The following is a 15,270-nucleotide window of genomic DNA, read 5'->3' as shown; positions in this document are numbered from 1 at the left end:
CAAGTCGCCTTACACAGGGGATATATACAAATGAATGTAATATATAACGCTCTCTCTCACTTAGACACAGATCATTTCAGTTTGTGAGTGTGTGTGATGTGTTTACTTCGACGTTATAAAGAAACACTTTTATAAAACAATGGCAACAGTGCCGTGTCGATCTGAACCTTGCTGTTTGAAAACCACATTAGTGTCCGACTTTCGGTTGTCACGGATGCACCTCCCCCCAAACTTCACATCTCCCACTTTTGTCTACAGTCGATTGCTGAAACCACTCAAACGCCCCCACGGTTTTATCGCGAAGCGCATGTGTCACGCTGGCCTCCGGTGTCACGTGACTGCTCCAGGACCTAGTCTATCTTTTGACAGAGATATTGAACTATGCGATCATTCATCGAACTCGACATTTGCGGGAACAGGTACGCTACATTTCCATACAGTGTTTAGACTAGGTTCGATTGAATAGTTTGAGTGAGAGGGATTTGGTATAGAAACGGACTTTATTGTGATTGTAGTAAATGGACAGAAAAGCTTTTGTTGGGTAACATTGTATGCATCAACGGCATGCTGTGGCTAAAGTTGTACAGCTAGCAGGTGGAACTGCCAGACCTATTGTATGGGCATAGATAGTGATGGCCATGCACATTAGCACACATGGTTTTCAATAGGGACTTCACGTGACATATTGCAGCGCCATAAGCCACCGTAGAGAGGACATTTCATGACAAGTGCAGCATATTTGAGGGGGTCTTTTCTTTGTACATTTTTTTGTTTATCAGACTAAATGGAATAATTGTAGGAAATAGCATCCATAATCTGGCTATAATTTCTTATTCAGTGTCTATCCTATAGTTTGGATGAAGTGGATAAAGACACTATACAGAAGAGGTTTGTTAAATCATTTCAAATCAAAATGTATTGGTACACATACACATATTTAGCAGATGTTATTGCGGGTGGAGCAAAATGCTTGTGTTCCTAGCTCCAACAGTGTAGTAGTATCTAACAGTTCACAACAATACACAAATGTAAAATAATGGAATTAAGAAATATTAAATCGAGCAATGTCGGAGTGGCGTTGACTAAAATACAGTGGAATTGTATATACATATGAGATGAGTAAATCAGTATGTAAACATGATTAATGTGACTAGTGTTCCATTATTAAAGTGGCCAGTGATTCCAAGTCTGTATATTAAGGGCAGCAGCCTCTAAGGTGTATGGCTATTTAACAGTCTGATGGCCTTGAGATGGAAGCTGTTTTTCAGTCTCTCAGTCCCAGCTTTGATGCACCTGTAGTGACCTCACCTTCTGGATGATAGCGGGGTGAACAGGCCGTGGCTCAGGTGGTTGATGTCCTTGATGATCTTTTTGTCCCTCTTGTAACATCGGGTGCTGTTAAGTGTCCTGGATGGCAGGTAGTTTGCCCCCGGTGAAGCGTTGGGCAAGACCGCACCACCCTCTGGAGAGCCCTGCGTTTGCGGGTGGTGCTGTTGCCGTATCAGGCGGTGATACAGCCCGACAGGATGCTCTCGATTGTGCATCTGTAAAAGTTTTATGGGCCAAGCTGTTTTGAAGCTGGTGTACGAAACCAAAAGTAACACGCAAAAAACAAAACTTAAGAACTGGAAGCATAGAAATAATGCACATAGAACAGATGTACCACTTCTTTAACTTGCTTTCAATGAGAATCACAGATCTATAACTCACATTTCTATGTGAATATGGTTGGGTCTCCCCAAAAGTTACATATTGCAACCTCAAAAGTGTCTTAAAGAAGGCTTTGGTTATCCAAAGTTGAAAAAGTCAATTTATGTTCACACCGAATGAGCCAGCCTATGTTAATCTTTATTTAAAAATGTGTTAGGCTACCCTACATTAACATTGCAGGTAGGTCAACATCCTGCAGCCAGAGCTGTGATCTTGGTGGTTTGGGATCGCACAACTCCCAAATCTTGACTCACCGTCATGCATCAGCTAAAAATGTTAGTGTCCATCCATACCAATAGTATGATTCACAGGAGAATTCAGTGGCAATGACCTTTGTTGTTTGCTGTGTAAACTTGATCAATACTAGACTATGATTTCAAATGTTTCGGTAAAGTTACGCAAACCATTTACGGTAGATGCCTCTTCTGTGTATCTTGTCAATATTGACTTTACTCCTTTTGAATGGGTTCAATCTAGAAACCAGTGTTTCTCCATTGATCTGTTGTCTCTAACCTTCAACCCAAAACATGAAGGCCTAAAGGTTCAACCACTACAATGAAGGCGGAAATGTGTAGAGAACAGGATTGGCCTGTTATCTACTGACAAAGGAGTTGCCTCTGCCACAATAAATAAAGACTTGATCTATCTATGACACAGACATGTGACGGTGGAGGTGACTGTAGAAGGAAGGTGGTGGTGTCCATATGTTGTAGTTCCTGGTATAGCTAAGAGCTGACCATTTCCACCCACAAACCAAATATGCCACAGTATTAAGAGTAGGCTAGGCTGCCTCCCAGAAATCCTGCTTGCATTGGCAGAAAACCAATCCACAACTGCAATCATTATGTGTTTTTAAGCCAGTGAATCAGCCACTGTGATTATGGGTTAATAACAACTGAATACTTAGCAATCCAAACCAGGTCTGTAAATCACCTTTTTGAAGTTATTCCTGATCTGTCTCGCTCGGTCTCTCTCTCCTGTAGGAGCTGATCTGTGTTGGACCAGAGAATGTGGAAAGTTGTGTGGGCAACACTGCTGCTCCTGGCCACTGTGTGTGCCCAGAGAGGCTATGCCAAGGAGACCAAGGGAGCACCGAAGGTGGGGCACGTGTCAGTGGTCATAGTGGGAGGTACAGGTGACTTGGCTAAGAAGTACCTGTGGCAGGGCTTCTTCCATCTGTACGCTAGCCAAGTGAGTAGCGGCTACAGTTTCTCCTTTTATGGCGGTGGCCTGTTGCCCAAAGATAAGGCCACGCCGTTCCTGTTTGAGGCGCTAAAGGCAGTGGTCTGTCCTCGGGAGCTGTCTGTGGAGCGCTGCGCCCTGGTGAAGGAGCAGTTTCTGAAGTTGGCAGAGTATAGGCAGCTGAAGACTTCAGAGGACTACCAGGCCCTGGGCAAACACCTGACAGAGCAGCTGAGGCAGGAGGGCATAGTGGAGGCAGGCAGGCTGTTCTACCTGTCAGTGCCAGCCTTCGCTTATGCGGACATTGCAGAAAGGATCAACAACAGCTGCAGACCGACCGACGGGGCGTGGTTGAGGGTGGTGCTGGAGAAGCCGTTTGGCCATGATTTCAGTAGTGCCCAACTACTGTCCACTCAACTGGGTACCTCCCTCAAGGATGAGGAGATGTACAGGATCGACCACTATTTAGGGAAGCAGGTGATGTACTAGGCTTCCTTATCAGTCCGCTGTAGACATTAACAGAAAACTTTCCCCCGTGAGGCAGATCTTTGTTTTAATTATATTGTTTGCTTTTATACTCAAAAGGTTGTCTCTAAGATTTTGCCATTCAGAAGGGAGAACAGTAAGCACCTGGATCCTATCTGGAACAAGCACCACATTGAGAGAGTGGAGATTGTACTGAAGGAGACCCTGGATGCCAGAGGTACTGTGTGGTCCCAGAAAACTGACCACTTCATATTTTATGTTCTCTTAAGCATGTGTAGTAACCCAATCTATAAGACTGTGATGGTGCCAGTAACATCACCTGTCATGAGGTGTTTTATTTACCCTACTTTTGTCACAGGTCGTATTCCCTTCTATGACCAGTACGGTGTGATCAGAGACGTGATACAGAACCACCTGACTGAGGTCATGACCCTTCTGACCATGGGGCTCCCAGCCAACCTGAGCGACGTGAAGGAGGTCCTCAGGAACAAGCTGAAGATCTTCAGTGCCTTGCAGCACCTGGACAGGAATTGTGCTACCATTGGTCAGTACCAGAACTACAATCTAGAGGTACAGGAAGAACTGAACAAAACAAAGGAGTACTACAGCCTCACCCCCACCTTTGCTGGTAAGTGACATGAGAAAGTTTGTCTATAGGAGTTTCTTTCTTTGAGCCTGTGCATGAATAAAAAAAGTTGGCAGTACTATAACAGGAGGAATTTGTATTGACATCTCTAGTTATTAGTATATGACAGAGTTAATCAGTAAATTCGAGTTAACTTTTTGTAATTTTAGTGCATCATTTAAAAAAAAAAAATTTTATTCAATTTTTTTTCATTGTTTGACAGCCATAGAGATACGATACATAGATTATTCGGGGGGTTTCAGTGATGAAACATACTTTTTGTTTTTCTATTTCAGGTATCATGGTGCATATTGACATTGCCCAGTACGAGAAAATGCCAATCATCCTGACCTCAGGGAAGATGCTGGATGAGCGCTTAGGCTATGCTCGCATTTTGTTCAAGAATGACATCTTCTGTGTCCAGAGCCATAAGAGTGTCCACTGCAAGCCTAAGCAGATTGTGTTCTACTTTGGCCACGGCACTCTGCAGTACCCAGCCATTCTTGTGAGTAAGAACCTGTTCAAGCCAGACCTGATGGACACTGAGTGGAAGGAGGTAACGGAACACAAAGATGTCAGTGTATTAGGTATGCCCATCTCTGACTACTATGTTCTGACACCAACGGTGCAGAGAGAGGCTTACGCAGAACTCATTTTGCACATCTTCCAAGGCCGGAAGGACAGCTTTATCAGTACTGAGAACCTGCTAGCCTCCTGGGGTTTCTGGACTCCTCTCCTACACGGTCTGGCCAAAACCTCCCCCCGCCTGTACCCCGGGGGAGCCGACAATGGCAACATGCTGGACTTCAAACTGTTGGGACGGGAAGTGACCTTCGCCAATGAGGCTGTGGTCATGATCACCCAAGACCACATGGGCGGGTCTGGGGCGGAGAGCTTCCAAGTGATGCAGGGGAAGTACCGCAGCGCTGAAATGGTGTCTGCCTGGCCCGAGGAGCTCATCGTGCGGCTGGCCACAGACCTGCAGGCTGCAGCGGAGAAAGCGGTAAGGGAGGGAGGCCGCTTCCACCTGGCCCTCTCCGGGGGTTCCAGTCCCCTAGCTCTGTTCCAGAGGCTGGCCCGCCACCACTACTCCTTCCCCTGGAGGGACACCCACGTGTGGATGGTGGACGAGCGATGCGTGCCTCTCACAGAGTTGGACTCCAACTTCCGCACCCTGCACGACCACCTGCTCCAACATGTAAAGATGCCCTATTTCAACATCCACCCCATGCCTGTGCAGATGAACCAGCGGCTATGTGTGGAGGAGGATAGTGGAGCGCTGCTCTATGAGAGAGACATCAACCAGCTGGTTAACGCCTCCAGCTTCCACTTTGTCCTTCTAGGAGTGGGCTACGACGGCCATACCGCCTCCCTCTTCCCAGGCAGCAAGCTTGACGCCCATGGGGACAGTCTGGTAGCCCTCACCGAGAGCCCAGCCAAGCCTCACCAGCGTATGAGCCTCACCGTTAGGGCTATCAACCAGGCCCAGAAAGTAGGTGTGCTGGTGATGGGTAAGAGCAAACATGAGCTGGTCACCCAGCTCAGCCGAGTCAAGGACAACCCAAACAAGTGGCCCATCACTGGTATCCGGCCAACCAGTGGCAGGCTAGTATGGTACATAGACTATGATGCTCTTTTAGGATAGCAAACAGCTGCTTTTGGCTCTGTGATACTGTAGCAATGAAATGATGTACATTTAAATGGAAATGAATGATTTGCTGTAATTTTACTATTTTGCTGTATTTTGACCAAGAATGTAAAGTAATGATGACGTTCTGTTGATTCTGGGCACCTTAAAGTATGGAAGTACATATGGTATACTGGCATATATTTTATTTTTCAATATACAGGATGTAGGGGTTCATGTGATTTATTTGTGTGTGTGTGTGTGTGTGTGTGTGTGTGTGTGTGTGTGTGTGTGTTTACCAAATGGACATCTCAGGAAAGCAAAGTGGATATGGAAGTTTGTTAGTCTTTAATCATTACTCATGATCTGAATAACTAGATTTTATTTAGTTGTAAAAACAGTATATATTTCACATAAAGCTACCCATTCCACACTGAACCAGCATAGAATAGTATTGTTAATAGGGGACTTTAAACTGTGAAAGACCAACAATTTTGGTTAAAATTTCATTCAATCATATATGTCCCTATGGTAAATGGATTTGGACCTTTTGCTCCTATGGTCGACAGATAATGTAGACTATAGCCATGTATTATTGTATTTGTGCCTCAATGACAATTGAAATCAAAATGCATAATGTACTGTCCAGTACATTAAATGACATAAAAAGCATATTATGATCCATTGCTGCCTTTGTTTTAATCTATGCTTGTGGATAAAGAAAATCAAAATCAAATTATCTAATGTATTATTTGATATCTATGTGAAATGTACAATTTCCACAGCCTTTGACCCTAATGTGTGTATTCTCCCCTATGATCCAGCCCAGTAGTTCCTAATACTTCCTCTTTTAAAGACATGCTCCGGTACTTTGGCGACTTAGAAATTATTTTTTAAACCTCTCGATTTGAGCTGTATGTGTCAATCTGTAGTTCATACATGCATAATCTATGAGTAGAATTACTGTTTTAGCCACGTTTAAAGCCTAGTTTAAAAGTGATTGTTTTCTTGAACCTGTGCAGTGCCATTTTCCCTGCATTTCCCCCTCTTAGGCCAGCCCCGTAGCAATTCGAGTTCTAGCCAATGAGCTTCAGCCCCTCGCATTTGAGTGACAGCTAGCAAGAGGCCTGCCCGGCATTATCCAATGAGGTTGCAGGGTGGGCCCAACTTCTCAGTGGACACAGCAGAGAAAGAGAGAATGAGCAATAACGTGGTGCACATATGTTATGTTGTATGCAATTTTCGGGGACCACTTTTGGCTCATGAGTGCTACTTTCAGAACTACTGGCTAAAAAGTATACAAAAGTACCAGAGAATCACTTAATGTGAGTGAAATGGTGCTTACAAGATGTCTTCGATGTTTGAAGTTTTATTTGTCACATGCACAAGTACAGTGAAATGCTTAACTACGTTGTGACCTTCCAAACAAAGTACTTTTTTTGATACTGTGAGTCTCCTCGTTTGAGATGTCCTTCACTGGCATTCACACACATCTGCTCACTGCACAACATTCGATTTCAAAGTGTGTAACTAACTGAGTTCATAGATGTTTTATTTGTGGATTGAATTAGAGTTCCTCTTACGTAAAGGGCCTTTTTAGGATATTGAAATGGATTTAAAATGGGTTGATGAAGTTTAGTTCGACCGCTTCACTGCGTTGCCTTAATTCATTATACGGACAGGTGTATGTTAATATATATGTATTAGCTGAAGGTTATTTTGCCTGGGAAAAATATGTAATTAGGTTTGACTTTGATGTTTGCGCATACAAATGTTATAGCACCTGATTATTCTGAATGCTTTAAGTGAACGTGTGGTTTGTTCCTTTTGGGGTTCAAACAGTCTATGAATAAATGATTTACAATTGTTTATTTTTATTTTTATACATATGGGGACCTAACACCATTTTTCTACATACTGTGCACACATGGAATTAATGTAACAGTTAATCACTTTTACCAGAAGGAAATAAACTACAGCTTTCACAACCCTTTCTGCACAGATTATTTTAACTGTGCGATTTCAAACAAAGGAATGTTTAAGCAGAAACGTTGGGTACTTGAAAAATGTATATGCCCCTATATGATAGTGGTAGCCATTTTAATAGTTAACTTGAGTCTCAAAACGAAGTAATTGAATGCAAATAAACATATGCACACCAATTGATTTCAAGTGTATCAAATGAAGGAAATTAGATATGTAAATTCACTACATACTACACTAGTCACCATACCGTGCAACAGTATCGCTTGCTGGTGGTAGCCTGGAAACAGCATCAATTATAGATGGATGGGTCTATGGCACATATCTAATTACAACCGGGAGCAGCTGTAGACTGTTTGGACTAGTTAGCCATTGTTCCCTCTCTGGCAAGGCCTGGGTAGCCGATTGGTTTTTACCCAGAATCCTCCCTTCACCAAGAAGAAGGCTGAGAAGAAACATAAGCATCAGTTCTGTAATATGTGCATTATTACTACCGCAGGAAAGATGATGTGTCTGGATCAGAGAGATTGGAGAACATGTTGTGGTGGAGGCCTACCTGTACTCAGGATACAAGTCAATGATAGAACAAGGGACAAATAGTACAGCTCAGGAGTTGTTTTCGCCTGCGAATGCAGAAATATTCCAAAATGCTTTATGCATCATTTCCTTTGGAGCATTAAAACCTCTTGACCATACCATAATGCCAATCATTTTATTAGTATTGAACAATTGGGATATTCTCAAATGCTACTTACACACTGTTGTGCAGTCAGAGTCAGGGCGATGGTGCATAGTCCCTGGACAAAAGATACAAGTCCAAACCCATGGTAGGCTGCCCTGAAGCTCTGGGGCACTGGGTCTATCAGTGTGAATGTTACTGCAAAACCTAGTCAGGAGGCAGAATTTCATCAGTCAAACAGGTGCCAATTACCTGTGTCTCCTACCATTTGTAGATGTGTGATAAGTGGTTTCCAATAACTAAAATATGTATACATACTTCATACATACATTTAGATTGTTGCAATGAACGCAATATCCCAATCGGATTAAGCTACGGGGAAGATGGGAATGAATCAAGTGTATCTCCACTGCCATCTCTCTTTCATCATAATCAAATCAACGTATGATCTTGGCTAAAATAACGTGATCAAACATTGCTTTTCACAAAAGCCAAACAATCAGCGAGGAGCACACCCCATTAAAACTATTAGAAATAGTTGCCAAGACATGTTCACAAAACAGGATGTACTCCCTCTATACTATGACTAGACGTTCTCTAGCCTACCTGTTGCCATGAAGGACAGGACAATGAAGGCAGTGAGATTGTTCAGAAGAGGCTGCTGGCAGTATCTAGAAGATTTGGGCCTGAGGGATTTAAACTCTCAATCAGAACCTTAACTTAGTACACATGTAACATGCAGTCCAAATGAATTAAAATGTGAAGCTTTTAGTAGCAAAATATTGACATATTGTATCGTTTGCATTTACTTACCTGGTTAGCACAAACAATTGAGGGATGAGAACTAGTGCCATAAAGACTGCATTAATTATTTGACTGAAAATAAAAAGTTTATAACACTGGAGTTAGATTCATGCTCATTTAGAATAAGGCACGAATAGAAAACATATATCAATGGTTTATTATCAGTTAGGATGTTTTGTACACATTCTCAGCTAAACACTGAATTGCAGAATACAGGCAAAAAAAGACAAAAGACAAAAGTAGATAACAGATTTAGAGTGAACTCTAGTCTTGACAGCTTCGGATGGCGCATTTAATAGCACAAAAAAAAGAAGAAATCCCCATCAGATCATTTTTGACACAAAAAGTCGACAATAAAAGTAGAATGCCTTCAAATAACTAGTTATCATTATCATAGACATACGGTAGAAATTAGACTCAATCTCTATGGCTCTGTGACTAGACCGTTACATCTCAAAAACTTACAATTTTAACCTTTCATCCCTCGGAAGCCATCTGCTGGTATGATATGCCATGTATACTAAGGCGTAATGTAGCATTGTCAGCATAGATGAAGAAACTCTGTAAAATAAGTGAGAGGTGATGAGTTTTGATGACACATCCTTTCCAGTTCTGACTACTGTGAAAATAATCCCCCGGCCACGCGTTGCATCATGCCCTGGGCTGTCCATGCGTGGCCTCCACTGGCCTGCCTATAGGGATCAGATTTCCTCGACCGACCACTACCGTAAAATGTAAAAAAAATAAAAATACAAAAAATAAATCAATTAAATCAATTTAAAAAAAATAATAATAATTAACCCTGGGGTTATAGTTGTCTTTGATTGCGGGCGCGCTCTAACGACCTTGAATGAAACTGCATATCGCTCTAATTTATAGTGGCCTTTTACATTGTTGGAAAGAGAGCAACCAAAGAGTGTGTACATGCGTTACAGCCTATTCTATTTGCAAGCGCTTATCTCAAATGTTATTTCGTCATATAATTGTGCAAAAAGTCATGTTCCGCTCTCCACTGGGCTACTCTCTCCCCTTCTATTGTCCAAAATAGCTACCAACTATGAAAGATGACCCCTGCCCTATATTAACACGCCATAGCACAACACATCCCAGAGACTTTAAATCGGTTCATTTAACAACTGCTTTCAATTGAAGTTTTGACAGTGCCACACGAGGATTCACCATGCCTATCGACTACAGTGGCACATGGGACATGACTAGTAATGAACACTTTGAAGGTTACATGGTTGCTCTTGGTAAGTTCTCTCTTTACTTGTTTATTGAAGCACACGTTTTCTCACGTTTTTAGGCAAGTGACTTTGATTACATTAATATTGCCTATTTCTTGATTTTTCATTAGCTGTTGGTAATTCATTCATGCATAATGACATTAGGCAGTGTGCCGTTTCATTCAACTGAAATTCATTTTATTTGATTCATTTATTAGATACATTTTCAAACCCATAACATTTCATAATTTTCCTTTTCCATTTCTGTCAATAATTCAAAACACATTTTAATGTTGTAGATAATAAAATGTATGTGATTCATATTGTCTGGAACTCTATAATTCATTTTTTTAATGTATGGGGCACATGGGGGGAACCTGTGTCAGAATTACTTCAGATGTCAATTCCTTCTATGTTCATCAGTAGCTATGAATTCTTAGCCTGGCAGTCTTTTTAGCTAACATTCCACTCCTTGCCACTCATTTGACAAATAACAGAAGTGCCAAGGAGTGGAACGAAATAGCTGAACAGAGATGACAACCGGGCTAATGAATGATAACTCCATACAATATGAATGGCAACTTCTTTCGAAAGACATTCTGAAGAATTCAAATTTGTCAAAAGCCTTGTCTTTGGAGTTAGGATTCATACCATAGCTCACCGGTAGCCTATTGAGAATAGATAGGACTGTTCTGTCTCTTTGGATGTATTTGTAACACATGCAGAATTTCTTTCCCTACAGGCATTGATTTTGCAACACGCAAGATTGCAAACATGTTGAAGCCGCAGAAAGTGATTGAACAAGACAGTGATTCTTTCACCATCAAGACACTCACTACCTTCAAAAACTACACAGTCTCATTCAAGATTGGGGAAGAGTTTGAGGAGGTGACCAAAGCCATGGATAACAGAAAAGTCCAGGTAAACACGTGTAATCCGAAGGGCGATGGTATTTTATCATTGATGTCATGATTATCATGACGATTACAACTTTTTTTTATGTTGCTCCTTGCTGCTTATTGAACTGTGGGCTTCATTAGAGCAACATGTAACAGAGTTATCCATATGCCTATTTCAAGCCAGCTGCAGCTACTTCCCAGGTGTTTGAAAGTAATGGTCTACACTGCACATTTTGATAAATGCTCTGTTTTATAACAGACGGTGGTCAACTGGGACCATGATAAACTAGTGTGCGTTCAGAAGGGAGAGAAGAAGAACAGAGGGTGGACGCACTGGATAGAAGGAAATGAGCTCTATCTGGTATTTTTGCATGTACTCATATCTTCCTTCTAACTACATTGGTGACATTGACAAAGCATCAGTAGGCCTAACTGTTATGCATCGTTTCTCTCTCTTATAGGAACTCACCTGTGAGGATAAAGTCTGCAAGCAAATTTATAAAAAGAGTGCTTGACCATGCTTTCACCAGAATATTTCTGCAACCTTATATTTTTTTAAATATGCTTCAATCAGAAATGTATCACTAAAATGATATGCTCATGGTACGCATGCTTTGAGTAGCCAAAGAATTTGAAGCAAACATATTAACATCATTAATAGAAATAGCAATGGTAATCATATGCTTGATGTGCATTGAGGAGTTGTATGTCCATTGTTATTTTTGAGTGGCTTGATAGTTCATGATTATCTACAATAAATGTGATTTACCCACTACCATCAATAAAGCACTGGACCATAATTCAAATTTATTGTATCGTGTTGTAATACTCCAACCCAGCAGGTGGTGCTGCAGGCCTATTGGTTTGATTGAATGACACCATCCAACTTTTCAAGTTTACTGTAATTAGATTTCTCATAAAGATGGTTCCATGTTAACGAGCCCATTACTCTAGAAACAATTGTACATGTTCTATAGTTTTCTGTTTTAAATATCATCTGGTGAAGAAGTGTATTCCTCGAGTAAACCGGTGTGGCGGCTGCTACGTGTGCTATCCACTAACGTTACTAGCTAGCTAGCTGGCTAACATGACAGTGTCAGCAGTAAATGTCAACAACAATGGACGAGGAGGAAAGAACTTCAAGGGATCAAGTTGAGTGCATTGGGGGACCTCTGTATAACTGGATCATGGACTTCCTGTTTGATCGTGTCATACGGGTGTGGGTGGGGTCAGAATTGTCAATGGGGTTTGAAGTGAACAATGGCACTCCTCAGGGATGTGTGGTTAGTTTGGTGTTGTTCACCCTGATGATAGATAACATATTTAAGGGACAGGGAGTGGGTCTGGCATTGTATGCCGATGATGGAAAGAGAGGTGGGAATGTGAAATATGTGATGAGGAAGATGCGAGAAGCTGTGGGAGATTGGCCTTTAATACGAGGGTTTAGGATGCCTGTGGCCAAGTCCTGCTTTATGGTGTATTCTAGAAGGAAGGTTAAAGATGTTAGGCTGCACAGATATACGGTCAGGATATAGGTAGGATGTCTGAGTTTAAGTATTTAGGTATGTGGTTTGATGAGAGGCTTAAGCGTAAGAGGCATGTTAAGCATATTGGAATGAAGTGTAGGAAGATGCTGAACCTCAGTGGCAGGATATGATTGGGGGTCGGATAGAAAAACACTCTTGTATATGTACCAGGCATTGATCAGGTCATCTTTGGATTATGGGTGCTTTGTATATGGATCGGCATCCAAAACTATACTCTAGTGTCTGGATAGGATACAGTCAAGGACCCTGAGATTGTGTGTGGGTGCGTTCAGGACCACACCTGTTGTGGCATTACAGGTGGATAGTGAGAAATTGCCACTGAGGATAAGGCAGGACAAACTTTCATTAGTGTACTGGGCGAGGTTAAAAGAGAGTTCAAAAGGACACCCTGCAGTCATGGCAACTGGGGAATGCTGGGAGTGAGGAGTGGGTAAGCAGATGGCGTACGGGTGTAGAATATGTGGTAGAATATGGACTGGGTGAGAGGGAGATAGGGCCGGCAATTGTTTTGGAGAATGTTCCTCCGTGGCTGTTTCCAAAACCAAGTGTAGATGTGGACATGATTGAGGGCAGGAGAGAATGGGGTGAGGACGTGAGACTGTGTGGAGAGATATATAATCATTTTTATTCGTTTTTTAAGGATATATACAGATGGCTCAAAGGATCCAGTCCGTGGATGAGTGGGGGCAGGGGTGTATATCCCAGATTTCAATGTTAGAGTATGTAAGCGGTTAACTGATTATGTGTCAGTGTATGCGATGGGAGGAGGAGGTGAAACCACTGAGTGTTGATCTGCTCTGATTCGGCTGCAGTGTTGAGTAGTGTGAAGAAGGTCAAGTCGGATAGGGGAGACTGTGGAGTTGATGGGAGTGGTGGTAAGCTTCCCTCCCATGTGGGTGTGGAGGGTAATGAAAAGGCCAATGTGTTGGCTAACTGTGCTGTGAGGAGAGAGGGGGTAGATATTCAGGTCCCGCTGAGCCGCAGGGAAGTCAAGTCCTTGATCCGGGCAAAAGGGCTCGATCTTTGGCAAGGAAAGTGGGATGCTAGTAGTAAGGGGAGGCAATTGTATCACATGCACAGTGAAGGAAGAGGTGGGGAGTATGGGATGTAGGGGTGAAGAAGTTGTGTGGAGTAGACAACAGTTTGGGCACACAGGTTTGAATGCCACGTTGTGGATGATAGGGAGACATGAAACAGGTCTGTGTGATGAGTGTTTAGCGGAGGAAACGGTGGAGCATGTGTTGATATTTTGTGAACTGTATGACGTGGATAGGGAGAGATTGTGTGGAAGGGTTAGAGGCTGGACGGGGTTGGGGTGGTGTAGTGGGGGGAGGAAAGGGGAGGGAAGTGGTGTCTAGGGCTTTATGTCACTTTCTTAGAGGAAAAGGACTAATGAAGAGAATTTAATGTAGATAAGCCTTGACTGTGTATGCACCTTAAAAGTTGGATGTGATCCGCCGACCCAATCCCAAAGAAGAAGAACTCCAGGCGCAACATTTGTCATTAGCTACTTGCATTGATTTACACTGATACATACATATATATATTATGTATGTACACTACCTTTCAAAAGTTTGGGGTCACTTAGAAATGTTCTTGTTTTTGAAAGAAAAGCAAAAAAATGTGTCCATTAAAATAACATCAAATTGATCAGAAATACAGTGTAGACGTTGTTAATGTTGTAAATGACTATTGTAACTGGAAACGACAGATTTTTTATGGAATATCTACATAGGCGTACAGAGGCCCATTATCAGCAACCATCACTCCTGTGTTCCAATGGAAGGTTGTGTTAACTAATCCAAGATCATAATTTTAAAAGGCTAATTGATCATTAGAAAACGCTTTTGCAATTATGTTAGCACAGCTGAAAACTGTTGTTCTGATTAAAGAAGCAATACAACTGGCCTTCTTAGACTAGTTAAGTATCTGGGCCATAAGCATTTGTGGGTTTGATTACAGGCTCAAAATGACCAGAAACTAAGAACTTTCTTCTGAAACTCGTCAGTCTTTTTTTGTTCTGCGAAATGAAGGCGAGAAATTGCCAAGAAACTGAAGATCTCGTACAACACTGTGTACTACTCCCTTCACAGAACAACGCAAACTGGCTCTAACCAGAATAGAAAGAGGAGGGGGAGGCCCCGGAGCACAACTGAGCAAGAGGACAAGTACATTAGAGTGCAGTTTGAGAAACAGACACCTCACAAGTCCTCAACTGGCAGCTACACTAAATAGTACCCACAAAACACCAGTCTCAACGTCAACAGTGAAAAGGCGACTCCAGGATGCTGGATTAAATTGAGACTTTGTGTCACTGACCTACACACAGTACCCCATAATGTCAAAGTGGAATTATGTTTTTAGACAAAAAATGAAATGTCTGGAGTCAATAATTATTCAAACCCTTTATTATGGCAAGCCTAAATAAGTTCATGAGTAAACATTTGCCTAACAAGTCACATAATAAGTTGCATGGACTCACTCTGTGTGTAATAATTGTGC

At 42.1% G+C, this 15,270-nt stretch overlaps 3 protein-coding genes across 4 annotated transcripts; 2 read left to right on the top strand and 1 right to left on the bottom strand.

Annotated features, from left to right (window-relative positions):
- Positions 1–276: 276 nt before the first annotated feature.
- LOC115150953 (GDH/6PGL endoplasmic bifunctional protein) lies at positions 277–7,499 on the top strand. Of its 2 annotated transcripts, none has more exons than XM_029694813.1 (5): positions 277–419; positions 2,694–3,369; positions 3,478–3,595; positions 3,737–4,006; positions 4,300–7,499. In XM_029694813.1, exons 2-5 carry the CDS (start codon positions 2,719–2,721, stop codon positions 5,646–5,648), a joined length of 2,388 nt encoding a protein of 795 aa, XP_029550673.1. In that variant the 5' UTR covers positions 277–419; positions 2,694–2,718; the 3' UTR covers positions 5,649–7,499. The 2 variants fall into 2 exon arrangements, with proteins under 2 accessions (XP_029550673.1, XP_029550674.1); XM_029694814.1 differs by lacking the exon at positions 277–419 and adding an exon at positions 839–888.
- On the bottom strand, positions 7,492–10,128 carry LOC115150954 (uncharacterized). The gene is made up of 6 exons (XM_029694815.1): positions 9,562–10,128; positions 9,106–9,168; positions 8,899–8,978; positions 8,369–8,499; positions 8,170–8,236; positions 7,492–8,058 (listed from the first exon to the last, which is right to left on the bottom strand). The coding sequence occupies exons 1-6, from the start codon at positions 9,765–9,767 to the stop codon at positions 7,979–7,981; spliced, it is 627 nt and encodes a 208-aa protein (XP_029550675.1). The 5' UTR covers positions 9,768–10,128; the 3' UTR covers positions 7,492–7,978.
- Positions 10,129–10,170: 42 nt separating this feature from the next.
- LOC115150956 (retinoid-binding protein 7) lies at positions 10,171–12,027 on the top strand. Its single transcript, XM_029694816.1, has 4 exons — positions 10,171–10,349; positions 11,065–11,243; positions 11,481–11,582; positions 11,683–12,027. The coding sequence occupies exons 1-4, from the start codon at positions 10,277–10,279 to the stop codon at positions 11,734–11,736; spliced, it is 408 nt and encodes a 135-aa protein (XP_029550676.1). The 5' UTR covers positions 10,171–10,276; the 3' UTR covers positions 11,737–12,027.
- The last annotated feature ends 3,243 nt before the right edge of the window (positions 12,028–15,270 follow it).

The sequence above is a fragment of the Salmo trutta genome, chromosome 16 (genome assembly GCF_901001165.1).
Source record: "Salmo trutta chromosome 16, fSalTru1.1, whole genome shotgun sequence".
Lineage (NCBI taxonomy): Eukaryota > Metazoa > Chordata > Actinopteri > Salmoniformes > Salmonidae > Salmo > Salmo trutta.
The sequence above is the reverse complement of the archived record's forward strand: the minus strand, read 5'-3'. Positions and strand labels throughout refer to the sequence as shown.